The sequence below is a fragment of the Clupea harengus genome, chromosome 8 (assembly GCF_900700415.2).
Source record: "Clupea harengus chromosome 8, Ch_v2.0.2, whole genome shotgun sequence".
In the NCBI taxonomy this organism is placed as follows: Eukaryota; Metazoa; Chordata; class Actinopteri; order Clupeiformes; family Clupeidae; genus Clupea; species Clupea harengus.
The window spans coordinates 9,565,014-9,590,498 of NC_045159.1; the positions used below are offsets into that span (position 1 = coordinate 9,565,014).

The 25,485-nt window shown below is 42.8% G+C and overlaps 2 protein-coding genes across 2 annotated transcripts; both read left to right on the top strand.

Annotated features, from left to right (window-relative positions):
* Positions 1-755: 755 nt before the first annotated feature.
* Positions 756-5,229, top strand: nsrp1 (nuclear speckle splicing regulatory protein 1). The gene is made up of 7 exons (XM_012837818.3): positions 756-869; positions 1,489-1,576; positions 2,188-2,244; positions 2,416-2,544; positions 2,808-3,015; positions 3,395-3,497; positions 3,814-5,229. Exons 1-7 carry the CDS (start codon positions 850-852, stop codon positions 4,619-4,621), a joined length of 1,413 nt encoding a protein of 470 aa, XP_012693272.1. The 5' UTR covers positions 756-849; the 3' UTR covers positions 4,622-5,229.
* Positions 5,230-5,600: 371 nt separating this feature from the next.
* On the top strand, positions 5,601-25,414 carry lars1b (leucyl-tRNA synthetase 1b). The gene is made up of 32 exons (XM_012837801.3): positions 5,601-5,709; positions 6,173-6,294; positions 6,379-6,466; positions 6,575-6,655; positions 6,763-6,900; positions 7,098-7,259; positions 7,529-7,641; positions 7,730-7,793; positions 7,884-7,951; positions 8,118-8,343; positions 8,453-8,540; positions 9,352-9,428; positions 9,676-9,729; positions 11,762-11,902; positions 11,990-12,067; positions 12,343-12,428; positions 12,562-12,627; positions 12,768-12,850; positions 13,242-13,380; positions 14,091-14,303; positions 15,453-15,510; positions 15,692-15,755; positions 17,201-17,384; positions 18,142-18,232; positions 18,458-18,598; positions 19,092-19,232; positions 21,207-21,317; positions 21,989-22,099; positions 23,052-23,156; positions 23,517-23,612; positions 24,099-24,231; positions 24,724-25,414. The coding sequence occupies exons 1-32, from the start codon at positions 5,704-5,706 to the stop codon at positions 24,927-24,929; spliced, it is 3,534 nt and encodes a 1,177-aa protein (XP_012693255.1). The 5' UTR covers positions 5,601-5,703; the 3' UTR covers positions 24,930-25,414.
* Positions 25,415-25,485: the final 71 nt, after the last annotated feature.

Here is a 25,485-nt window from a genome sequence, read left to right on the forward strand (position 1 = left end):
ATGACAATCAGAAGTTTTTCCTTTTTTGATTCAAAAAATTACACACCACACGTTTAACATTTAACTATCATTTGCAACAACCGAAAAAGTATACACTACACTAAAGCATGATTGCTGATGACTGATGCCCTGTCAAACTGCTTCTGTTTCTCTTTAGTAGTGAGAACTACAGCTCTTCCCTGAGCAATTATGCTGTCATAGTGTCTTTGGCAGCTGTGGATCAATGTGTGTCATGTCCTTGCTGGCTCAGATGATATGAAATGAAGACAACAGATCAACAAGACTAGTGTGATTTCCTAAACTCCTTCTAAATTTCACAGAGACTGGTGGAAATCTGCAGAAGCCTACTGTATTAGAACTGCCCTCTATCTATGGTCATTTGGACATTAAGGTGTCTGTAGCAAACAAGGATTAGAAAGGACCAAGGATTAGAAATCTGTTTTTTGAAATATGCTGCTTTCTGCTTCTGGCCTCAAGAAGAAGAAGAGAAAAAAAGACAAGACAAGAGGAGATTTTTCTGAAGGCTGCAGGTTGACTTTGCCAGTGAGAAATGGGTTAGGCAGAAATGCTAGGTACCTTTTCTGCATTGCACTGCATATAACAGCAACTGGGGGCAATTAGCTATATAAATTCAGACACCAGGTCCTCATGGGTTACAATAACCACACAGAGTTGAAAGCCACTATGATTTTTTTTTAAATGGGAAAAAATAGTATTTTATTTTGTAAAAGCTGAATTTGTCAGGGCTTCTAAGAAGTACTCCAGCTCAATAGGTGGCGGCAATGCATCTAAACTAGATTCTCAACCACCTTTTAAAACAAATGTAGAACAAAAACAAGAGGGGAAAACATGGCGGCTCCTGGTAAAAAGTGAGTGCAACTATCATTCAGTGTCAAAACCAATAACTTTTTTTTTTGTCTTCATTTGAATTTAAAATATTGTAAATGAAAATAAACATAAATAGTGGATACATTTCTAACTTTCTGCAGATGATCTGGCAAGCTAACCACCCGGTCCTACCTAACTAACTTACCTTGTGTTTCGGTTGCTAGCTAGCTAGCTAGCTACGTCAGAAAGCTAATAAACAGCTCTATCTTGTATGCAAGTCAGCCATCCAGCCAACGTGCCTTTTCTTTAGTGTATTTTTAAAAGTGTTGTTTGGCCAATACATTTTGTCCCGCAGGATTTTACTAAAGGCATTACAGGCAATTAAGTAGAACGTCATGGACACGTTACCTGGTTAAATATATAGCGAGCAGAACATGACATTTTCAATACAATACGCATGTTGCAGGCATAAATTAAGAACGGAATACAGTAAAAGCAGCCAACTAGCTGTGTTCATTGTACCAAATCAGATATATGGATGCGTGAAGTTTATTGATCTATCCTTTCGTTAAATTTTCATGCTATGTCAACCATTCAGTGTTGTTTGCATGTTATGTCAACCATTCAGTAACTTTGTACTCTCACTCTGTCCTGTTTCAGGTACGGGTTGATTTTATCCCAGAAAAAAGCCCAGACACCCAAAGCTTTTTCAGCATCATCTGTGTTTGGAGATGATTCTGACGACGAGGTAATGTGTCATTCACTTATGTAATGCTAACTTAATTACTCTAACAGCTAACTTAGTTAACCAGTTTTATTTTATCTATATACTAACGTCATGTAGCAAAGATTGTTAATGTTGTCAGTGCACCAAACAACCATGTAGGTTTACTTGCCTTGGTATTGTTGTAGCAAATTGACTTCTTCAAATCTTAAAGTTGCTACTTCAATGAGAGGCAGACGACCGAATTCGATGAACTGAAGTTTATTCAATCTTGCAGACTTCCAGACAATTTGAGCAGTGGTCAATGTAGCATCTCTGTCAATAATCACTGCACTAACTTTTTATACCACATTTTCCGTCACTATTTTCTAATCAAAAACTAAAACATATCAAAGTTGAGCCAATCAGAATATTCTGCTCAAACTTAAACATTTATCCAAGGTGAGCCAATCAGAATATTCTGCTCATTCATTGCCGAAGGACCTTGCAAGACAAAGACAACTTATAATGAGCAGATGTGTCCTTATCTATGTTTTCAACACTCCCGGTTATGACCGGTTATGTTTTCAAAACAACTACTCTGCCTGCCCTTTGACTAATTCCGCACCCACCCTTTATTCACACGTTTTCCCCAGATATCAGTTGGAGAGAGTTTGCAGAAGGAGGCAATTAAAAAGAAGGTTATGAAACAGGTAAGATATTTTAAACTGTCTTAAGGTTATGAACAATAATTATGTATGAATGTCAGATTATGTAAGACACAACTTACGAAGTATCTGCTGCAACTGCATTGTTAGTTACCTCGATCCTTGCATCTGCCCAACTAGAGTGTGCAAAATTCTTTTGTTCTTTTGTGTTATTAGACCAAGCTGGAGATGCAAAAAGCACTGGAGCAGGACAGTAGTGTTTATGAGTATGACAATGTGTATGATGACATTCAGAAAGAAAGGCTAGAGACTAATCAGAAAATCCTTGGTGGCACAGACAAGAAGGTAAGTTCTTAATTCCTACATGTTACTTTTACTTAATTCAATCAGGTTAACAGTTGCAGTTAAACACCAGGGAAGCCCAAGAAATATGAATATTAAAATAAATAAATAAATAAAGTGTCAATAGAGCTTGGAACTGGAATTGTGTGCCATATGTTTGGAATGTGACTGCTGAAATACTTTTGACTGGTTTTGACTCTTCTGTCGAGTGCTTGACATTTCTGTGGAATTGCCCTCTTTTTTCCACCCCATCTTCATTTCTGCAGCCCAAATACATAAACCAGTTATTGAGAGCAGTAGAGGACAGGAAGAAGGAACAAGAGCGCAGAGATGAGAGAAAGATTCAAAAGGAAAGAGAAGCTGAAGGGGAGAAGTTTGCAGATAAGGATGCCTATGTCACGTCTGCCTACCGGCAAAAGCTTAAAGAAAGAGAGGAAGAACTGGAGAAGGAGAAGAGGATGGAGGCGATGGAAGGTGAAAAGCAAGTTTTTAGTTTCGGGATGTGTATGAGTTATATGTGATGACTTAAGCAAGTACCTTTGACTTGAACTTTGTGTAGTCAAGTACCCCCACATTTCTTGACACTATGAAGAGTCATGTTAAATGTGTTCTCATTTGTTTAAAATCTCAACTGTCAATAACAGTGAAGTTTTAATTTTCGACCTTGACCTCAGTATCATGTTATTGTCATTTGGTGATTGGGTGTCTCTAGAGCATTTTGCGACAGTTTACTATTCCAACAATCAGTTGCACTTGAGTAACTGTATAACAAAGTGTGTAATGTTAAAATTGACATATGGATTTAACAGACCCAAATCTGTTTTTTGTGCGTGTGCGTGTGGGAACACTGTAGCGGCCTTGGATGTTAAAAAGCAAAAGGACCTTAGTGGATTTTACCGACACCTGCTGAATCAGACAGTTGGGGAGGAACGCATACCTGATGGAACCACTCACAGGTAAGCCACAGTGTCACACTGAGAAAACACTCTTAAAAGCGTGATTTGTTGGGTTGAATAGGAGCTATAATTCATAAGTTGGCAATCTTATTCACCAAAGAAATGATAATCAAAATTGTATTCTCATCTTTTTGTTTACTGGCCTTTGAGTGCAGTAAACTGACGCAGTCCTTAATATAATATTTCATATAGAAATATTTCAATAGGGTGTTCCATCCTCTAAAAACATTCCCCACCTCATGTTACCAAAGTCCTCTGCCATGTCACGAGTGACCATTTTTAAAACGAATGAAATAATAAGCTGTTTCCTTCAAAGGGATGAGAAAATAAAGGTCGAAAAAGACCATACACCTCCTCCATCTCCTCCATGCGATGTTGACTCTGCCGACGAGGACGAAGACGAGCCAAGAGACGTGAAGCCTGAGTTCAACAAGTCAGCCCACAACAGCTCCCATTCCAAACGGCAGTACAGGAAACAGAGATCCCCTTCCCCAGACAGCAGAGAAGAGGACAACAAAGACAGAACCAGAGAGAGGAAGAGAGACAGCGACAGGGATAGAGATAGAGACAGAGAACGGGAAAGAGATAGAGATAGAGAAAGGGAAGACAGGCACGGTCATAGAAGAGATGAGAAGCAGCACAGGAGGGAGAAAGAAAGGGATCGGGAGAGAGATGATGAACGCAGTAGAGGAAGAAAGGACAAGGAGAGGGAAGACAGACATGGGAAGGTTGAGCCTAGAGATAGAGACAGAGAAAAAGATAGAGAGAGAGATAGAGATAAGGCTAGAAATGAAGAGAGGGAGCGCGAGAGCAAGGAACAAGGGAACCACAAGAACAGAGAGAGGGAGAAGCAAAGAGAAGACAAGAACGACGACAGAACCCAGAATGATGAAAAGGAGGGAGAGAAAACTTCAGAGAAAGTAGAGAAAGTGGAGAAAGAGATCAAAGAGGAAAAGAAAAGTGAGACACCCGCTGATGAGGCGACTTCAGCGAGCACTGCTCCTGAGCCCAGTAAGTTTGCTAAACGCAGCAACGATCAGACTCTCAGCTCAGCCAGGGATAGGTACCTAGCCCGCCAGATCTCTCGGACGACAGAGAAGTCCTACATCGAGAAGGAGGACTGAACGAAAGAAGGGTGTGCATGTTAGAGACGACATGGAAGGGGGTGGAATTGAGTTCAGTCAAGTTAACTGCTGTTGCTCTGAAAAGCACATGGTGGGATCAATAGTTGCAAGTGAGTGAGGGTTGTCGTAAATGTAGTTTTTTTTTTTTTTTTTTTTGCTCATGTACAGAAATGTTCTTTGTTAATAAATCTCCCACTAGTTGTGAAAAGTGGTTACCACTGTGTTCTTTGATTAATGTTTCCTGACCAAAATGCAATATTTCTTGTAAGATTGATTGTGCAATTAATTGGTAAGCACAAATACGTTTTCCTGGTGTATAGAAGACCAGACATCCTGAAGTGACGCACTGATGAAATTACACTTGAACGTGGCTCAAATTTGTTGGCTTCTCTGTCAAAATAAGTTATTCAAATGGTCATTAAAGAACACTGAACCAAAGTGCTTCTTGTACAAAGGGGCTTTCCATTTGTACATGGTATGAATTATTAATATGCCTGAAAAATTATTACCATGTAAATATAATTATGGTCACTAAGTGTGTAATATTACCATGTATTTCATTAGTCAGTATCTGGAACAATTAGAGATGGTTTGTTATGAATAATAAGTTATTATATATTAGTCACAACCATAATTAAAATCAAAATTATCAAAATAGCTATAGCTGAAATGTAATAAATAATTGTATTTGTGTTTATAAGACTGCCATTGTGAATTCACACAACATTTTAAAATAGTCCATTTCACAGGCATCCTGCAAAGCACTTTACACATCTTCACAATTCTTGTCCTCAGATTTTTCTGAAAATTCTTCTCAATCATATTGTGTCAGAGTATTATTTTAGTTGCCGGTTTAAAATATAGTGGTCACAATTAACCTTTTATTTATATTCAAATACCCTCAAAAATCGGGGGAAATAGCAACAACCAGATCAATAGTGGGAGAAACATTCCCATGATGCTAAGTATTTGATGAGCTGTACCACCACGTCGCCTCTCGCGATAGCTACGTAGCCCAGTGCCAAGGAAGCGTGGGGTTTCATTGAGGTTCGCCAGATTTGGTCTTCAAAAGTTTTCTTAAAATGACGGTGAGTATGATATCTCTCTGTTAGAACATAATTTGAACACCGATTTCATTTGTACAAGGAACACAAACCTACAGAAGTTGTTTAGCCTGCAGAAGTCTTGTGGACACTAATGTCAGCCTGCTAGCAAGATGATGCTAACGTTTGCTAGCTAAGGCAATCGGACCATGCCTGTATTGTTGACCATGCCGTTCTTTTAGGTTGTGTTAACGATTATGATTTGGGATTTGCCCTGACTGTAAGTTTTGAGTTTTGGGTAACGCTGGCTTTTACAGTGCTGAGCTTTTTGCTCGAATACACCTGTTAGCACGTTATGAACATGGCAAAGCTAGTTAACTCATCTGTCAGCGTGATTGGAAAGGCTTCAATCAAACCAGCTGTCATTACAATCGTTATTGCTCACTAGAATAATATCTCGACATAAACAAGCGAACTGTGTTATATACCGGGTTGTACTTGTTTGCAGGAACGAAAAGGAACTGCTAAGCTCGATTATCTGAGAAAGATCGAGGAAGAAATTCAGCAAAAATGGGATGAAGCGAAAGTATTTGAAAGCAATGCCCCGACTACACTTGGGGAGTGTAAAGAGTGAGTTTTTAACCAGTTGAATGGCATAGTCTTATTGGATGGAAAGTGGTGCCTGAGCCTTGTTTCTTGGTTTGTCATTTTCAGCAAGAAGAAATACTTTGTCACCTTTCCATACCCGTACATGAATGGAAGATTACATCTTGGACACACATTCTGCCTCTCTAAGTGTGAGGTGAGGTCTATTCTCATCTACATTCACATATTCTGCACAAATACGCTGTGAATATAAGCATAGTTCGCTAACTTTTTGTATCACTCTTGGCTATTGGTTATTATATAGTTTGCTGTTGGATACCAGCGCTTGAAAGGTAAACAATGCCTGTTTCCTTTTGGACTTCACTGCACTGGGATGCCCATCAAGGTGAGCTTGTTGCTTTAATGAGATCAAATTCAGTGATATTACATGAGTTCTTGTTAGGTAGGGTAGGTGTTTTACTTTAAGTGTCTGATGTTGTATTACCCAAATAGGCTTGTGCAGACAAACTGAAGAGAGAGATGGAGCTGTATGGGAACCCACCCCAGTTTCCTGATGAGGAGGAAGAGCAAGAAGAGAAGCCCCAAGTGGCAGATGAATTCATAATTAAGGACAAGTCTAAAGGGAAAAAGGTGAGAATTGCTCAATATTACACCTCTGACAGCATCACCTTGTGGTTAGTGCTGTACAGTTACTCTCAAAACTCTCAAGCCACTCGGAAATCGTCACCGGAGACCGCAGGAGGTTGAGCACAAATAAACACTCTACTCCATGGAAACCATAAGCTCCTTGTCGCAGTACTCACATTGTGTTTCTGTGTTGGTGTCAGAGCAAAGCAGTAGCCAAGGCTGGCAGCTCCAAGTTCCAGTGGGACATCATGAAATCCCTGGGCCTGTGCGACGGGGAGATCGTCAAGTTCGCTGATGCTGAGCACTGGCTGGAGTACTTCCCACCCCTCGCCGTGAAGGACCTGCAGATGATGGGAGTTAAGGTACGGGGGGAAAAAAACCTCAAATGGCTCAAAAACCCAATGCTGAGTGCCATTGATTACAAGTATATCAATATTTTGCAAACTTCTACTAAAAATTATTTATAGGTTTTACCCAACCCAACACTTTCTCATCTCTCATTTCATCTTGAACTCATTATTTGTAACTCTGACAAAATTGTCACCTTTGTTTAGGCAAATGAATGTGACATTCAACAATAGTAATGAATTGTTCCTTTTAACATGTGCCCACATGTGGTGATGTGTTTTAGGTGGATTGGCGTCGCTCATTCATCACGACCGACGTGAATCCTTTCTATGACTCATTTGTGAGGTGGCACTTCATGACTTTGAAAGAGAGGAAAAAGATCAAGTTTGGGAAGAGGTAGCTATTTTGCCCCTGTCCCTAAACAGTATATGTTTATGTCTTCCTGTTGCACACATTTTACATACCTTATTGTATCATTCTACAGATACACCATCTACTCACCCAAAGATGGTCAGCCATGTATGGACCATGACAGACAGACAGGAGAGGTGAGTTGTTGATTTGTTGAACAGATTGATGTTTTCATTTATGATGTACATGAGCAAATCTTTACATTTGTTGTCTTTACTCCACCATAGGGAGTGGCTCCACAGGAGTACACGCTGATTAAGATGAAGGTGGTTGATCCTCTCCCAGCAAAACTTAGGTGTGTGTTCTGAGTTTAATGTTCATGAGTTTGTTCCTTTTTCAAAGTTAGCAAGAACTCTTTAGGGTGCTTATCGTCTATATTTTACCTGAATTATTATTCATTTGCAATGTATATGGTTTCACTACTTACGTAGTATGGCCTAATTCACCTGTTCTCGTTTTAGCGCCCTCAAAGGCAAGAATATCTTCCTGGTGGCAGCGACCCTCCGGCCTGAGACCATGTTTGGCCAGACAAACTGCTGGGTGCGGCCTGACATGAAGTATGTGGCCTTTGAGACGGCCGGTGGGGAGATGTTCATCTCCACACTGAGATCCGCCAGGAACATGTCGTACCAGGGCTTCACCAGAGAGAACGGAGTGGTGCCCGTCGCCATGGAGCTCCTGGGTCAGGTTAGTAAGGGTTGTATGATTTGTTTTGAGAGGACTTTGGCTGTTGGTGTTTTGTTATTGTTTTTGAGTGGAGATGACGTGCCCTGACCTCACGGTTGGTTGTCTGCAGGATATTCTGGGAAGTTCTCTCAGTGCTCCGCTCACGTCTTACAAGGTCATCTATGCTCTGCCCATGCTCACCATCAAAGAGGACAAAGGTACCGATCCACTTCCCCTCACCTCATCTCCCTATTTCTCTCTGTCTTCCTCTCCGTCACTAGTACACACAGTATACATTCATGCATAAATGCACACACACACACACACACACACACACGTACTCTCACTCACTCCTTCTTGTTGCATTGCTCCACATTATAGATCAGCCAAATGCAAAGGAGCAACACACTACATACAACCCTTGGGTATTTGCATCATTTTTAGGCACATTACCCAGGATACCCCTAGGGTAGCTGTCTGATCCACCTTCTTGCATATCCACTGCATGACTATTCTCATACACGAGACGCACCACAGATGCTGCTCAAGGAGGGTGGTAAAGGAGGCATGTGCTTGAGGCACTCCTGGCCTGCTGTCACAGCCGAGAGGAGGCTGGCATTAGTCATCAGGGAGTACAGTAAACATGGCCAAGTTGCAGTATGAAAATGGCTTTTGTAGATGTAGGGCCCCAGGCAAACTAACCATCATTCTGATATGCCATCTTCCAAACAGTGAGTCATCACTATGATTTTTTTTTTCCAGCTTGCTTCAGGGTTTTTATTTTTTTATTTTTTTAGATTTCTATCAGAACTGTCAGATTTCTTTCATGCTCAATTTCAATGGAATTTGCCTAGTGTTAAGAAGCTTAGTTTAATATTGAGGTAAAGGGCCCAGGGCATGCTCATACGGGGATTTCTATTATAACCTTCAGTGTTTGCAGCTGATTGTCTGCGTGACTTTGTGGTTGCCACAATTTGTGTGTATGATATTCAAAAGTTGACCTTGACCTTGGTTGATTGTTTACCTCAGGCACAGGAATTGTCACCAGTGTTCCATCTGATGCTCCTGATGACATCGCCGCCCTGAGAGACCTAAAAAAGAAACAGGTGACTGTCCTGCCAGACAGACACACCCCCTTTTCCTCTTTGCTCAAGTTCAATGAGTGATTTTTGAAGTTGAGGCTTGCACGTGTCGTAAATATATAGCTGTGCAGTGTTATTATCTGTGAAACTTTCCAGACGTACTTTGTGTGTTAAAAAAAAAAAAATCATGGTTGAAAACGCTGTATTTTTTTCTGCACTATTCAGCCAGCTTGATTAGCAATAATTGCAACAAACTCTCTGTCTGTTTTAGCCATTGAGAGAAAAGTATGGAATTGAAGACAAGATGGTCCTGCCTTTTGAACCGGTAAGCTGATATAATCAATATAATGCTAGCCATCTTTGATGGTATTTTAAATAATACACTACCGTTCAAAAGTTTGGGGTCACCCAGATCATTTCGCGTTTTCCATGAAAACTCACACTTTTATTTATCAAATGAGTTGCAAAATGAATAGAAAATATAGTCAAGACATTGACAAGGTTAGAAATAATGATTTCTATTTGAAATATTAATTTAGTTCTTCAAATTTTGCTTTCGTCAAAGAATGCTCCATTTGCAGCAATTACAGCATTACAGACCTTTGGCATTCTAGCTGTTCATTTGTTGAGGTAATCTGTAGAAATTTCACCCCACTCTTCCTGAAGCACCTCCCACAAGTTGTACCATACGGTCAAGCTGCTCCCACAACAGCTCAATGGGATTGAGATCTGGTGACTGCGCTGGCCACTCTATTACAGACAGCAGACCAGCTGCCTGCTTCTTCCCTAAATATTTCTTGCATAATTTGGAGGTGTGCTTTGGGTCATTGTCCAGTTGTAGGAGGAAATTGGCTCCAATCAAGCGCTCTACACAGGATATGGCATGGTGTTGCAAAATGGAGTGATGGCCTTCCTTATTTAAAATCCCTTTTACCTTGTACAAATCTCCCACTTCACCAGCACCAAAGCAGCCCCAGACCATCACATTACCTCCACCATGCTTGACAGATGGCGTCAGGCACTCCTCCAGCATCTTTTCACCTATTCTGCGTCTCACAAATGTTCTGTGTGATCCAAACACCTCAAACTTTGATTCGTCTGTCCATAACACTTTTTTCCAATCTTCCTCTGTCCAATGTCTGTGTTCTTTTGCCCATATCAATCTTTTCTTTTTATTGGCCAGTCTCAGATATGGCTTTTTCTTTGCCACTCATCAGGCCAGCATCCCAGAGTCGCCTCTTCACTGTACACGTTGACACTGGCGTTTTGCGGGTACCATTTAAAGAAGCTGCCAGTTGAGGACCTGTGAGGCGTCTATTTCTCAAACTAGAGACTCTAATAGACTTGTCTTCTTGCTGAGTTGTGCTCTGGGGCCTCCCACTTCTCTTTCTACTCTGGTTTGTGCTGTTCTCTGAAGGGAGTAGTACACACCGTTGTAGGAAATGTTCAGTTTCTTCGACATTTTTCGCATGGAATAGCCTTCATTTCTAAGAACAAGAATAGACTGGCGAGTTTCACGTGAAAGTTCTCTTTTTCTGGCCATTTTGAGAGTATAATCGAACCCACAAATGTGATGCTCCAGATACTCAACTAGCTCAAAGGAAGGCCAGTTTTATAGCTTCTCTCACCAGCAAAACAGTTTTCAGCTGTGCTAACATAATTGCACAAGGGTTTTCAAGGGTTTTCTAATCATCCAGTAGTCTTCTAAGGCGATTAGCAAACACAATGTACCATTAGAACACAGGAGTGATAGTTGCTGGAAATGGGCCTCTATACACCTATGTAGATATTTCATTAAAAAACAAACGTCATTTACCACATTAACAATATATAGAGTGTATTTCTGATTCATTTAATGTTATCTTCATTGAAAAAAACAGTGCTTTTCTTTGAAAAATAAGGAAATTTCTAAGTGACCCCAAACTTTTGAACGGTAGTGTATATATTAACCTAGTAAGCTGAAATTGTTATTCCATTATTAATTTATTCTATTACAAGTAATACAGGAAGTAAATACTGTGCTGTCTGCCCTGCTTGCATAGACACAGTGCCGAGATCATTTTGGACTTTCCGCCTGAAGTTATCGCTATAGGCATAAATATCTCCAACATTCACATCCCACCGCCAGAAACGTTAACTTGCATGTTTTGTTCATTAAGACCATCTTCTGTTATATGCAAACCAGAGGGCACTTGAGGACCGTAACCCTTTGGGAGTTGTTTGGCCATGCTCAGTCTCCTTTATATCACAACTTCTCTATACCAATGCAGTTATGTCTTGCAGCCTGTGTCAAAAACAATACGAGACTTTTTAAAAACAGAAAGGATATTTTGAGAGTTTTTATTCTGCCCCCTAAGGTTCCCATCATTGAAATCCCTGGGTACGGGAACCTGTCTGCTCCGCTGGTCGTCGATGAACTGAAGATCCAGAGTCAGAACGACAGGGAGAAGTTGGCTGAGGCCAAGGAGAGGGTCTACCTCAAGGGCTTCTATGAGGGGGTGAGACCCAGTCACAGTCATGGGGACGATTGCTGTTTTTATTTGGTTATTTGGGATCATAAGAAAACGCTGTGTTTTCTGCCGTAGATTATGCTGGTGGAGGGATACAAGGGGCAGAAGGTCCAGGATGTGAAGAAGCCAATTCAGAAGATGATGGTTGAAAAGGTATGAGAGTTTACATTAAGCATTCCCTTCAGGATTTTGCGATCTTGCATTGCGTTGCCAATTCAAGGATTTCCCCTTTGCAGTTCTCTCTTAATATTTCCACAAAATTTGCAGTTGACTTTATTTAACTCAAAACTACAATTTTTGAGAATTCTCGCTGCAAATTCAGATACTTTTGGTCGCAACTATCACTTTCATGGCGAGATCCTGAAATACCTGTGGATATCCTCATGTTGGCTGTGTCAGGGAATTCATCTTTATTCACCCCCCCATAGGGTGATGCCTTGATCTACATGGAGCCAGAGAAGCAGGTGATGTCACGGTCAGCAGACGAGTGTGTGGTGGCGCTCTGTGACCAATGGTAAGTGTGTGTGTGTGAGGTTGTATTTTTACAGTGAAATGCGCATATGTGCACATTTTGTGCAAACCTGTGACATTGTAATGAGGTTGGTTAGTATAAGACATGTGCTTGTGTCTGTCTGTGTGTGTCTCAGGTATCTTGATTATGGTAATGAGGAGTGGAAGCAGCAGGCTATGAATTGTTTGAAGCCCATGGAGACGTGAGTCAGCTCTTGATTTTTTTTTTCCAATTCATTGTCTGGGCAAAACAAATGTATTAGCAACAATGCTCTCATAGATTGAGTTTTCTGTCTTTCTGTGACATTGATGAACCTATGTGTTTCCATGACATTGATTGAAGGTTCTGTGATGAGACCCGAAAGAACTTTGAGGCCACGCTAGCCTGGCTCCAGGACCACGCTTGCTCCCGCACCTACGGTCTCGGTACGTTTAGCTGCACCGCACATCGTTGTTTTTAGTGAATCAGTTTGACACCATCTTGTAATAAGCCAGTGTGAGCCTTCTCTGTTGAGGAGTCCATATGAAGTTTACTCCATTTGTTTTCTTGTTTGTTTGTTTTGATGCACCATTAAAATGATCACTGTCATCTCATGAGGGTAAAGCACTAATTTATGATAGATGAGTTACTGAGAAGAAGAATTATTATTCTTTCTGTTCATCCATGCTAAGAGCTCTTGTTTGTTTTTGTGTTGTTACTGTTTTCAAAAGAGCCCTAATGGTTTGCATTAGCTATTCACCTGGAGAGCACCAGAAAGTGGTTCCCCCCCCCCCTCCCCTGGCCCTCTTTTTACATCCTTTGTCTCTGTTGCCATAGGAACCCGGTTGCCGTGGGACGAACAGTGGCTGATTGAGTCCCTGTCAGACTCCACCATCTACATGGCCTACTACACGGTGGCACACTTCCTCCAGGGAGGGGTACTCAGCGGCCAAGGACCCTCTCCCCTGGGCATCAGGCATGTCCCCACATGCCCAAACACACCCCACCCCTCTAACACTCCGGCTCACAACAAGCCTTCTTGCTTAAAGGGATACTCCAGGATATTTCAACCTGGGCCAAATTTTTTGATGTTTTTCGGTCTAATGTTTTAATAGGGACGATTTAATAATCGAAATCAAGTTAGAATGCTAAAACCGGCAACCGCAAAACAGCTATACAATAGAATCCTAAGCATGCATGTCAAAATAAACCGCTTGAAATGAAATAAAACCCTTAAAATAATGTTATGTATAAATAAAATAATGAGTCTGTCGGTGGCGAAAACAAGCGGTTTACTCTGACGTGCATGCTTGCTCCATAGGATTTCATTGTATAGCCATTTTGTGGTTGCCAGTTTAGGCATTGTAACTCAATACTGGACTGTTTTTGATCGTTAATTGTCCAATGTCCATAGTAAAAATTTGGACCCAAAAATATCTAAATATAGGTTGAAAAATCCCGAAGTCCCCTTTGACTCTCTCTTAACTAAACACAATCACTGTTTTGTGCAGGAGAGAGTGAGTCACTGTCGAATTGTAAAGCATTATGTAGTGATGAAACAGAGTCTTTATCATGCAAATCACAAACACAGTTTTAAAGAGAGATTATTCTGATGTCTGTTTTTTAGTCATTATTATTATTATTATTTATTTTTGTATTATCTATTTGTTTTGTTTTTCAATGTAGGCCTGAGCAGATGACCAGGGAGGTTTGGGACTTCATCTTCTTCAAAAATTCCCCCGTCCCCAAAACAGGCATCCCCAAGGAGCATCTTCAGAAGCTGCGGCGGGAGTTTGAGTATTGGTACCCTGTGGACGTCCGTGTGTCTGGGAAGGACCTGGTGCCCAACCACTTGTCATACTATTTGTACAACCACGTAGCCATGTGGCCCAATGACAGGTATGTTACAAAACAGACTATAATATATGCTCATGCACGTACATACAAGCGCACACATACACACACACACACACATACACATACACACACACACACACATACACACACATACACACACATACACACACATACACACATACACACACACATACACACACACACACGCACACACACGCACTGTCAAAAGGCCCAGATGCCCAACCCGTTGTCAGGCTGTCTGATCAACTACATAGCCATATCCTGTAATGACAAACAAAGCAGAAGCAGGATAGCCTTCTATATCTTCAGAGGGATAGTAACCATAGACTCTTGTCCTTGGTTCTTCAGGGCAAACCACAAACTGGGATATGCCTGTATATAATAGAGTACTGGATGTCTTTGATATTACTCCTACTATATTATTTGTAAAAACTGTTTGAAAGAGATATCATACTTTTAGCTAGCCTGAGAGTCCTGAAGGTTGGTCTAACCCCTAATTGTGATTCATTGTTTGTTTTGAAGCTATCTTATGTATGCTGAGAACACCACCTGTGTTGTGTGGAGTGGATGTCTGCTGGCAAACGTTGCAGTCAGTTGTGATTTCTCAAAGGCTATGACCAAAGCCCCCAATTGAGATAGATTGTGGGAAAGTGTGCTTTCCTAGTGCTCTTTTGGGTTTGACATTGGAGGCAGAAGTGGTTAGACAGTGGCCTCCTGAGAGCTTTTCTCTCCGGCAGACAATTTGAGGTCATACTGAAGACTAGTCCAGCTTCACTCTTAATGAAACAAATCCACCTAGACACCCAGATCTCCCTTTTAATGCCTTAATATAGCTTTTAACGTGCTCTAATTTGGGAAATGGATGACTTCTTCCTAGCCTGAGAAATCAGACTCTGTGTGTGTGTGTAACAGATATGACCGCTCAGCCTGCCTCGGCTTTTAAAAGTCTGTCTGTGTGTGATGCATTTTCCATCCTCTTTCTGTACTAATGGAATGAAAATGCCTACCTTTAGTCAGTTGACCTTTTCCAAAGCGATGTCTCCAACTGACAGATGTGTTTAGTGTGTGTCTGTTTAGCCCGCTAAGACTTTGAGCTTCTACTGAGCATCTTTCCTCTGTTTAACAGTCAGACTTTGAGCTTCCACTGAGCATCTTTCCTCTGTTTAACAGTCAGAAGTGGCCCCAGGCTGTTAGAGCCAATGGACACCTCTTGCTTAACTCCGAGAAGGTAATACATGATTTTACTTTGTTTGTTTGTTTATCAATTCATTAATGTATTTATTCTTTTGTATGATTTGTATTCATCATTGTACGCGTCATTTGCTGTGGGATTGTTTGTTTTCTCTGTCTGTGTGTCTTTCTGTCTTATTTATTGGACGTGTTTATTAAACTGATTTTGTGTTCCCCAGATGTCAAAGTCAACGGGAAACTTCCTCACCCTGAGCCAGGCGGTCAGCAAGTTCTCAGCAGACGGTGAGGAACCACATTTACATTACATTTAGAACCAGCAGCAGCCAACGAGCTGGCCCTGCCCTCACACCATCATGAACCTCCCTGATACATCCACCATGAGCATACTTCCTTAGCGCATACTTTCTTTTTTTATTTGGTCCTTGAGTGATCGTAGGGTCATACTTTCGCTCTGATGGTATGTGGGGTGATCTTCTATTGCTCAGCAATTAAGTGTTAAAGGTGGAGTCTGCGATTCTGGCACAAGGTTGTTTATATTTGAGCACAACAGACAATCAGGTTACATCCCTCCCTTTCAGGCCCCTGAAGAAACATGTTGATTAGCTGAAATTATTTATGGTTCGGTCCGAGCCACCATGTTTGTTTCGCATTAACAGATCCAGGACTGTGTATGAACACCGAAGTTCAGTTTAGTTGAACAGACAGCTAGAGGACCGCAAGGATCAATTAGCTGAATTTGACAAAAAGTGATTAGATTTGCAGACTGCATCTTTAAGCTACTTGGTGGCCCACCTTCAAGTGTTTCTACTATCTTCGGAGGGTTGCTGATTAAACGTATCGCTTGAAGTAATGAATATGTTAACTAAATGAGGACAGTTCTGAATGTTACATGCTCCATGTAGGCCTTTCAACACATTAGGCAAAACTTGAGCATTATCTCGAGCACCTCGAGCAAGCCATTGAACACAGTAATTATCACAGAAAAGTAGTCCCCAAGTCCTATATCCATTTTCACCGAAGGCATTGAGGGGTTGTAGCGTTGGTGTGTTTGGTTGAGTCTGGATTAGGCTCCTGCAGAGTTGTGTGTGTGTGTGTGTGTGTGTGTGTGTGTGTGTGTGTGTGTGTGTGTGTGTGTGTGTGTGTGTGTGTGTGTGTGTGTGTGTGTGAGAGAGATCATAGAGGCAAGGACAGGCTGAGTTCCTCAGCGTTTGGTTTAGTGTGGTAAAGCCTTCAAGTGGGGGAAGGGCTCAGATGCTTTGTGTTAGAATAGAATTCCCCTCTCTGAGATGGTCCTTCTGGTGTAAAATAAGTGTGTGCACAGGGCATGCATTGCCTGTAGGGTGTAAATATAGGTGTGTGTGTGTGTTTGTGCACCGAACGCATGTATTCTGTGCTGCTGACAAATGTAATGTGAGTGGGTTGTATGCTTCAGGCTATGCTTCTTCTGGGTATTCAGGAGTAAGTGGGTCTACCTTACAATGAACCCCCTGCTTTTCCTTTTTTATAAGCATTTGGGATATTTTGTGCAATGTCTAACTGTACTCTTTTGCAGTTCATGTCCAAGTGTGTGTATGTGTGTGTCTTACTTGCTTTGTAAGCCATTCATCAATGGCAGGAGCGTGGGTGAATTTCCACAGTGTCATTTATACAGTATTTATGCTTTCCTCCAGTACAGTACAGGTACACATCTTCTTCCATCAGTATGTAAAAATGTATGTCTGGGGCAGGTATGAGGATGGCCCTGGCAGATGCCGGTGACACAGTAGAAGATGCCAACTTTGTGGAGGCCATGGCTGACGCTGGCATCCTGCGTCTCTACACCTGGGTGGAGTGGGTGAAGGAGATGATCGCCAACCAGAACAACCTGCGCCTCGGACCAGCCGACTCCTTCAATGACCGCGTGTTTGCCAGGTAATGAGAGGTCATGGGGATCAGGGTTGCCTAAGCCTAAGACTCGTGTCTTATATGTGTCTTATTTACATTGGAGGTAAAGGCTAGCACAGAGTATGGGGTGGAATAAGTGCATGACTGTGGGGGGGGGGTGGGTAGGTGTAGGCCAAGGGTTTCTGCAAGTAGATCAGGTGGGGAGACTATGGCAGCATCCCACAGCGGGTTCGGCTGCCTAACATCCGTAGTTAATGGATATGGTGATGAGGAACAATGTTTTCACAGCCATCAGCATTTGCGAGCAAAGGTCACGTTGTTAGAAAGGGAAAATTTGGTTAGTACACATCAATTTAGATAAAGAGAGAAATGTAGGTAAACGATTAACAGTAGATAATATGGTAATATGATATAGAAGGAGAGGGAGTGGCTGCCCCTATGTTTAGTTTTGATGAGTTAAGTTTAGTTATGGTTGGCTGTCATGGTGCATGCGAATTTTAGTTATATAAGGATAGCAAGGGTGGCAGGATACACAACAGCGCACTACTGGCTAGTGACAGCCGCAACACGCGTCGCATGCTATACCAAGGATCCATAAGAGCACTCCTTCACGGTACAATATGTGCCGTCTGTAGCTCAATTTTATTGACATTGAGAATTTTAGACCTTGTGTTCTAAACATCTGGTGTTGGCTGAATGGAAATGTGTAAATGGAAACCACGCCGTCATAACGGTGGCTCATGTTTGATGGTGTATCTTCCTCCATCTTGTCTGTGTGTTTTAGTGAGATAAATGCGGGGATCCTGCGTACAGAGCAGCACTATGAGAGGATGATGTACAAGGAGGCCCTGAAGACTGGCTTCTTTGAGTTTCAGGTGAACCTGCTCAATTCTAACGCCCTGGTTACATATTACCTTCACCCAAAGTTAAAAGAGTCTGTTTTAAGTATTCAAACTAATTTCTAAAAAATGAAACCTAACGTTAGAAATGTGAATGTGAACTGACGTGAGCAAATGCCTCTCTGCACATATTGACCCAGACGCATATTTAAGCCACTGTTGACTTTTGACTCATTATTTGTTATGTCTGTGCTGCCGCAGGCTGCTAAGGATAAATACCGTGAGCTGGCGATAGAGGGGATGCACCGTGACCTTGTGTTCCTGTTCATTGAGAGGCAGACCCTGCTGCTGGCTCCCATCTGCCCACACTTGTGTGAATACACTTGGTCACTCCTGGGCAAGGTCAGGCCTTCACTTCATAGCGATCTTTGTGTGTCCGTGTGTGGTGATGTTTGTGTTGATATGTGTGTTACATAGTGATCTTTGTGTGTCTGCGTGTGGTGATGCTTGTGTTGATATGTGTGTTACATAGTGATCTTTGTGTGTCTGCGTGTGGTGATGCTTGTGTTGATATGTGTGTTACATAGTTATCTTTGTGTGTCCGTGTGTGGTGATGTTTGTGTTGATATGTGTGTTACATAGTGATCTCTGTGTGTGGTGATGTTTGTGTTGATGTGTGTTTTAACTGTTTTTGTTTAGTGATTCTGATGAAGTTGTGCTAATGAGGTCACTTTCCAGGAGGCTTGCTGGTTACTCAGTCATAATATGTCCTTTCAGTGTAGAACTGGGTGTCAAAAAGCAGTTTGAAGTAACATAAAGTTGTTCTGCAGAAATGTTCAGAATAATAAATGGAAATCCCAGTTAAATGAAAACCTGCTCTCCTCTCCTGTGCCAGACCACATCCCTGATGAAGGCCTCCTGGCCTGTTGCAGGTCCAGTTGATGAGGTTCTGATCCGATCTTCCCAGTATCTCATGGAGACGGCCCACGAAATGCGTCTCCGCCTCAAAGCCTACCTTGCGCCGCCCAAGAGCAAGGTACAATCATCACAGCTAAAAACACTTTGAGCTTCGCCACAGTACTTCTCAGTGCACGCCAGGTTCAGTGGATGGTGTTTGTCTAAAATAGTTCTGGTTGGTTCTTTGAAAATACACTGATAAAGTTCTGGAAGGACCTGGACCAGAATCTGCTGATATCTGGGTCATGTCATCCCTGTTGAAAAGGTTCTGGGGAGATAGATTTGCAGACTGGCACTTTTTTTCTTTGTTCCATATTATTTGTCTTTTCTGTGTCTGAAATCCGAGGTTGAATAACATGTTATCTGGAGAAGCTAGCAAGCATACAATTAGAAAAGGCTAGCAAGACACTGGCTGGCATGTAACCAATAGTATTGTTGTCCATGACTAAAGAAAGTACTACTAAACAGTTTGGGTTATTTATTTTAATTTTTTATTTTTTAAATTTTTTGGGGGGGGGGGGGCTTTTTTGCCTTTAATCGGTAGTGCAGTGAAGAGTGGGGCAGGAAATAAAGGGAGAAGAGGTGGGGAGTGGACAGGAGAAACGACATCAGGCCAGATTCGAACCCGTGTCCTTTATGGGTGTCAAGCCCGAATGTGGTCTGGGCTAAGGCTTGCGCCACAAGTTTGGGTTATTTTTAAACTGAACCAGATGTTTCCTCTGCGGTTTATACATCCACGCCTAAATACATGTGTGGCAACCGGGGTATAACGGTCTTTGAGGGGACCTGTTCTAGGAAAATATTGGATTTGTCTTCAGTTCATGTCATAGAGTTCTTTGTCTCCGTCCAATATTTTCGGTGAATGAGACACCTCTGCGTCCATTATCCCTTGCACATATATGAACGTTTTTAATTTTTAGAATATTGAGTTGGTCAGTGCTGTAGATCCAGTCCAGTACACCGACTCAGGTTTTTCGGGAAAATAAAATCTAAACAGTGCCTTCATCTATGTTGACATCGACTAACCTTAACCTGAACAGTTCTGTATTGTTTCAGGGGACCATCTGTAATGTCATGCATATATTGTCCCAGGTCCGATGGGAATACCCTAAATATGTGTGGCTTTTTGTCTTTGAGACACAGTGTCTCACAGAGCAGCTGTGTTGCAACTGTGTCAATGCTTCAACACTCCTTGTTTCCCCCTTCTTCAGTGGATGTGTTACTGTTAGGAATGCGTTCAGATATTAATGCCCCATCTGCCTTGACACTCTTTCAAAGGGCAACGTAGAACAACACATCCCCTCCCCCAGATATTTTGTTGTCTCTTTTTTTTTTTTCTCTTTTTTTCTTTTTTTTTTGAGTGAGCTGCAAGTGAGCCATCCTGAACGAGTCACTCACCGAGACTCTCCTCGACAGCTGTCAAGTAGGATGACTTCACATGTGCCTAGATTTCTCGTAGACGGGCGGGTACATTTGCACAGAGCTTTTAAAAGAGCCTCTGAGCCCCTCCTGCTAAACTGTGACCTTATGTAATGCTCTCAAGTGCCAGGCCTGAGAGGGGCTTTTCTCAACTCTGTATCAATGGCTGCACAGTAATGTACGTCGCACTGAATTAGAACCCTTCCACTCTGATGTTCCTAGGTGAAGGGAAGGGGGCACTTGTAGTTGGAGTTATGTCACAATGCCATTGGGCCATGGCCTGCTACTTGATTGGTGGATGTTTTAGTCAGTTGAGTCTCTCCTTTCCAGAACTCTGGTTGGTTACTTTGAAGTGAGCAAATGGTGCTACCAAAGCCTCACTGGGGCAGAGAACTACTGAAGTTGATTTTAAGTTTTGGTGGATTTCTTTTGGCGTGTCAGTTCTGCTCTGATCTTTGTAATCTCTTTTATGCCCTCATTTCTCTGTTCTGCCTGTCTGTATGGAAGTTAGACTCCACACCTCAATTAGGCTTTCCAAAGTCTGTCTGGAGCTGAGAAACACTGTCTTTGATGCCCTGTTGAAATCTGTTATGCCTGCATTCTCTGTCTCACCTCCCACTCTTTCACTGAGCAGAAGGGAGACACCAAGCCTCCAGGAAAACCCTCACATTGCACAGTGTACGTGGCCAAGTGTTATCCACCGTGGCAGCAAAACGCCCTCTCTCTGCTAGGCAAGCATCACAAGGCAAGTACATACTGAAATCAGCAGATAGAAATGACCTGCATGCAAACAATTCACATTACACATTCATGCTCACATCACAACACTTCCATGGAACACAGTGCATCAAATGCACTGTAACACAGCACAAGGTGTTGTACCGTTTATGTGCATCCAGACAATTTTGATCACAATGACAAACAAATCTACTCTGTCCCTTTTGTAAGGGACACTGTTTAGGACACGTAAGGACACACTGCAATCACACAGATTATTATGATAACGAGTGATAATGAGAGAATACAGCTATGTTGTACAGGCAGTGTTGCCCAGCAACTCTGATACAGCAATCAATCTCGCCCTCCTGAAACCACTCATAAATGTATAATCACAAGGTGCATTGTTCTGTGGTACCAGTCTTCAGTAGGCCAACAGTGCTTGTTTTGAACCCTGATACTGGTATTTTTGTACCGTATTTCATTATTCTAATATTGTATTCCAGGCTGTACTATATTTGGTGTCCTACCCTTATGGCCTTGATTTAGGTCAGGCATGTGAGGTGGTACAGTGGTGTAATACACATGATGAAGTCTTTTCTGGGATGAGTGTGCTTGTAAACTACTTCCCATCAGTTTGCGTATCTGGGCTGCACACCTCCGACTCATGTCTGCCCCTCTTCCTCCCTCTGTCTCCAGAGCAGTAACGGGATCCTGCCTGATAATAAGGTGATTGCAATGGAACTGGGGGCCATGCCAGAGCTCAAGAAGTACATGAAGAGGGCCATGTCTTTCGTCGCCATGATGAAGGTGAGACTGACAACGTATCAGCCCCTCTCTCTTTCGCTCTTTCTCTCTCTCTCTCTCTCTCTCTCTCTCTCTATCTCTCTATCTCTATCTCTCTGCCACAGCTTGCACCCCCCTACACACACACACACACACACACACACACACACGCGCGTGCACACACACACACACACACACACACACACACACACACACACACACACACACACACACACACACACACACATTTACACTTCTTTCCTGCCACACTAATACCTGCCTGCCATCTCATCTTTCACTATGTTTTGTTCTGTTGCTTTCACTCATCTCTCTCTGTCTCTCTGTCTCTGTCACTCCATTTCTGCTTGCCTAGCATATCTATCATTCTTCTTTTTTCTTTTTTTTTTAAAATCACAGTCTCTCTCCCACTCAGCTGTCCTTGTTTCTCTTTTTCCTTTTTCTTCTCTCATCCCTCTTCTGCTTTCTTGCCATCTTGCCTCTCGACAAATCTCTCTCTTTCCCTTCTCTCCCCTCCCTCTCTCCTCCCACCTCTTTGGCTCTCCTCTCACCTCTCTTCCCTGCTCCTTCTCCGGGATCAAGGGCTATCTGACGACCCCAAGTGTCTCTGTCCCGCGGTGTGTGTGTGTGTGTGGGTGGGTAAAGTGGGAGCACAGACGTGTACAAGACCATTTCTTTCTCTCAGCACCCATCTCAAACAGCATCACTGACAAATGCCTGCTAGAGCTTTTACCTAGAACCTGTAATAGTAGTATGTTTTGTCAAACAGTAAGTGTTTGACTTTCAAAGTAGTGAATGATGTATGTTCAGTTTTGCAGTTTGTTTTCAACTTTTATTACACATTTGTGAGTGAAATGTATAAGGAAAAAAAGCGTGAAGGATTGGCAAGGGGATCAGGATTGGGATGATTTTTAAGAACGTTGCCCTAGTAACAGTGGCCGGCCTGTGTGGATTTCAGGAAAACCTGGAGAAGAACGGCCCGCGCGTGTTGGACCTGGAGCTGGAGTTTGATGAGCGTGCAGTTCTCCTGGAGAACATTGTTTATCTGACAAACTCACTGGAGGTACCGCCACACGCCCCTACATGAACTACCCCCTGCAGTGTCTGTGCGCGTTGCTCCCGCAGCCAGGCTTTGTTTGTTCTGTGTATACTGAATACAGCTGGACAGATTTGGATATAAAATATTTACTCCAATGGGTAAAGGCGAGGTTTCAGGATGATTTGAATGTTGTTGTGTCCAGGGGCCAACGTCCCTCAGCAGCTGAGAACACTCAAACGATCAAAACACTCCAATCCTTCTGTGCATTGTAGATCACACGCAACTTAATATTTAATTTAGCTGCATTCTCTTCCCTTCTCTTTCTCCATTTCACTCTCTTTCTCTCTGCCCCTCCTCGTCCTCCTTTCTTCAACTCATTTTCAGTTGGATCAGATAGACCTTGTGTTTGCCTCCGAAGCAGACGACAAAATAAGAGAGGACTGTTGCCCGGGGAAGCCTTTCAGCGTCTTCAGGTCTGAGGTAAAGGAGACAATGTCAGAATAGAATGCGCGCACACTCAGACACACACACACGCGCACACTCACACACACACACACATACACACAAAACCTTTGTACTCTGCGGAAGCTGGCGGTTAATCAGCCTGGTGCCGAGAGACAAGCTGTGCTAATTTTAGCCGCAGCTTTCATTGTTATCCGCCTGCGGACTGCTAGGGTTATATATTTCTCTCCAGATTGCAAACGGCCTTTATATAGACTGATGGAGACGCTGTTGCAGTCTGTCTGTGGAATGTCCCATTACTGAATTATACATGCCATCAAACCCCACCCAGCACACTCCAGCTTGCCTTTAGTAGAGAGTATGCATGCTTTATATAGGTATCCTATATAGAGAGTATGCACCCTTTATTTTATTATGGACAGTGGTTTTGGTGAAGTCACTGTTGATGAGTTGCCCTGTCAGACGAACCCTGTGATGTGTCCCCCTGCGCCCTCCCCCCGTTAGCCTGGCGTGGCCGTGTCCTTGGTGAACCCGCAGCCTGCCAACGGCCTCTTCACCACCCGGATCGACATCCGCCAGGGAGACAGCCGGGACAGCATCATCCGTCGGCTGGCCAAGGTCAATCGCTTCATCAAAGGTGAGTCTGTGAAGAGCCTCCCCTCTCTGAGCTCCGGCCCTGCCCTCTGATCATGATCGCCACACACTGCACTCTGCACTCTGCAGCCGCTCACAGTCTCCTGTCTGCCTTAGTAGGAGCCTGTGATTTATGAGAGATGGCCTTTTTTCTTTTCTTTTTCTTTTTTTACAAATGTCTCCAGACATGGTGGTGTTCAGAGAGGAAAAATGCAGCTGTGATGGCCCAGACTCCAGTTTTGTTATTGACCAAACCAGGGCAGCCCTACTACACCCCCCATGCCCCCATCCCCCCACTCACAGATCATTTGAGCTGCAGTTGCTCTTTTATAATAGAAAGACCGGCGTGCTGCCTGGTTGTGAAGCATGCTTTAAACCCAAACGCAATGTGGTGATGGGAATCTTATGTCGGAGTTCAATTCGTCCTAATTAACCATACACCTTTAAGATGTTCCTTAATGTCCTTAAATGTTTCTCCTGTGTCTCTTTGTCTCAGATCTGTCCAAGGTGAAGCTGATGCGGTATGAGGACCCGGCCCTGGGCCCGCGGCGGGTGCCCGTCATGGGCCGCGAGGAGCAGGGCAAGCTGCCCGTCTCCGACAAGTCCACCTTCCACATCAGCCTGGAGGACAAGAAGGTTCACCTGACTGACAACGGCCTTAAAGTGGACATTGGGGACACGCTGGTGTACCTGGTTCAATGAAGGCGTGGGGGGCGGTGCTCTCAGGACGTACCTGAATAAGATACAGCGGTCTGGGACTCTCTTATGATCTATTTTGTAAATGAATGACACAGTTATCCTTGTCCTCTCTGTCCATTTTGTTTGTTTGTTTTTCACCTAACTGGGATGGGAGAATAGGAATCAACTGTCCACTTTGTCTTGCCATTCAGAGAGTCTCACTGGCTTCGGCGGCGGACAGCCTCTATTCAGTGAGATTAGCCTAGCATTTGCCAGCTAGCTCTGCTTATGCAGAATCTGCACTGTTTGGAGCAGCAGTCCACTGCTTATTGCTGCCAGGAACGCTAATCTCTCCCGGTTTTTCTTTTTTCTTTTGTTCTTTTGGCATTTTCCAAGCACAGTTGTCATTGCACAATTTGTATGTTAACCCCAGCACCAAATAAATGAATAATCCACAATGGACAGATAAGTATATGATGACAATTAAAAGAAACTGTACCATTCTCAAACTCCATGGATGCATCTCTGATTAATAATAAACCTTTTTGCGTTTCGGGGGGCGGGGGGGTCATAATATCTT

Coding starts and splice junctions, on each gene's coding strand:
- nsrp1 (XM_012837818.3), top strand. CDS start 850: ATGGCGGCTCCTGGTAAAAA. Junction 870..1,488: donor ATGGCGGCTCCTGGTAAAAA/GTGAGTGCAACT, acceptor GTCCTGTTTCAG/GTACGGGTTGATTTTATCCC. Junction 3,016..3,394: donor GAGGATGGAGGCGATGGAAG/GTGAAAAGCAAG, acceptor GGAACACTGTAG/CGGCCTTGGATGTTAAAAAG.
- lars1b (XM_012837801.3), top strand. Junction 13,381..14,090: donor CCCTCTCCCCTGGGCATCAG/GCATGTCCCCAC, acceptor TTTTCAATGTAG/GCCTGAGCAGATGACCAGGG. Junction 22,100..23,051: donor CTTTCGTCGCCATGATGAAG/GTGAGACTGACA, acceptor TGTGGATTTCAG/GAAAACCTGGAGAAGAACGG.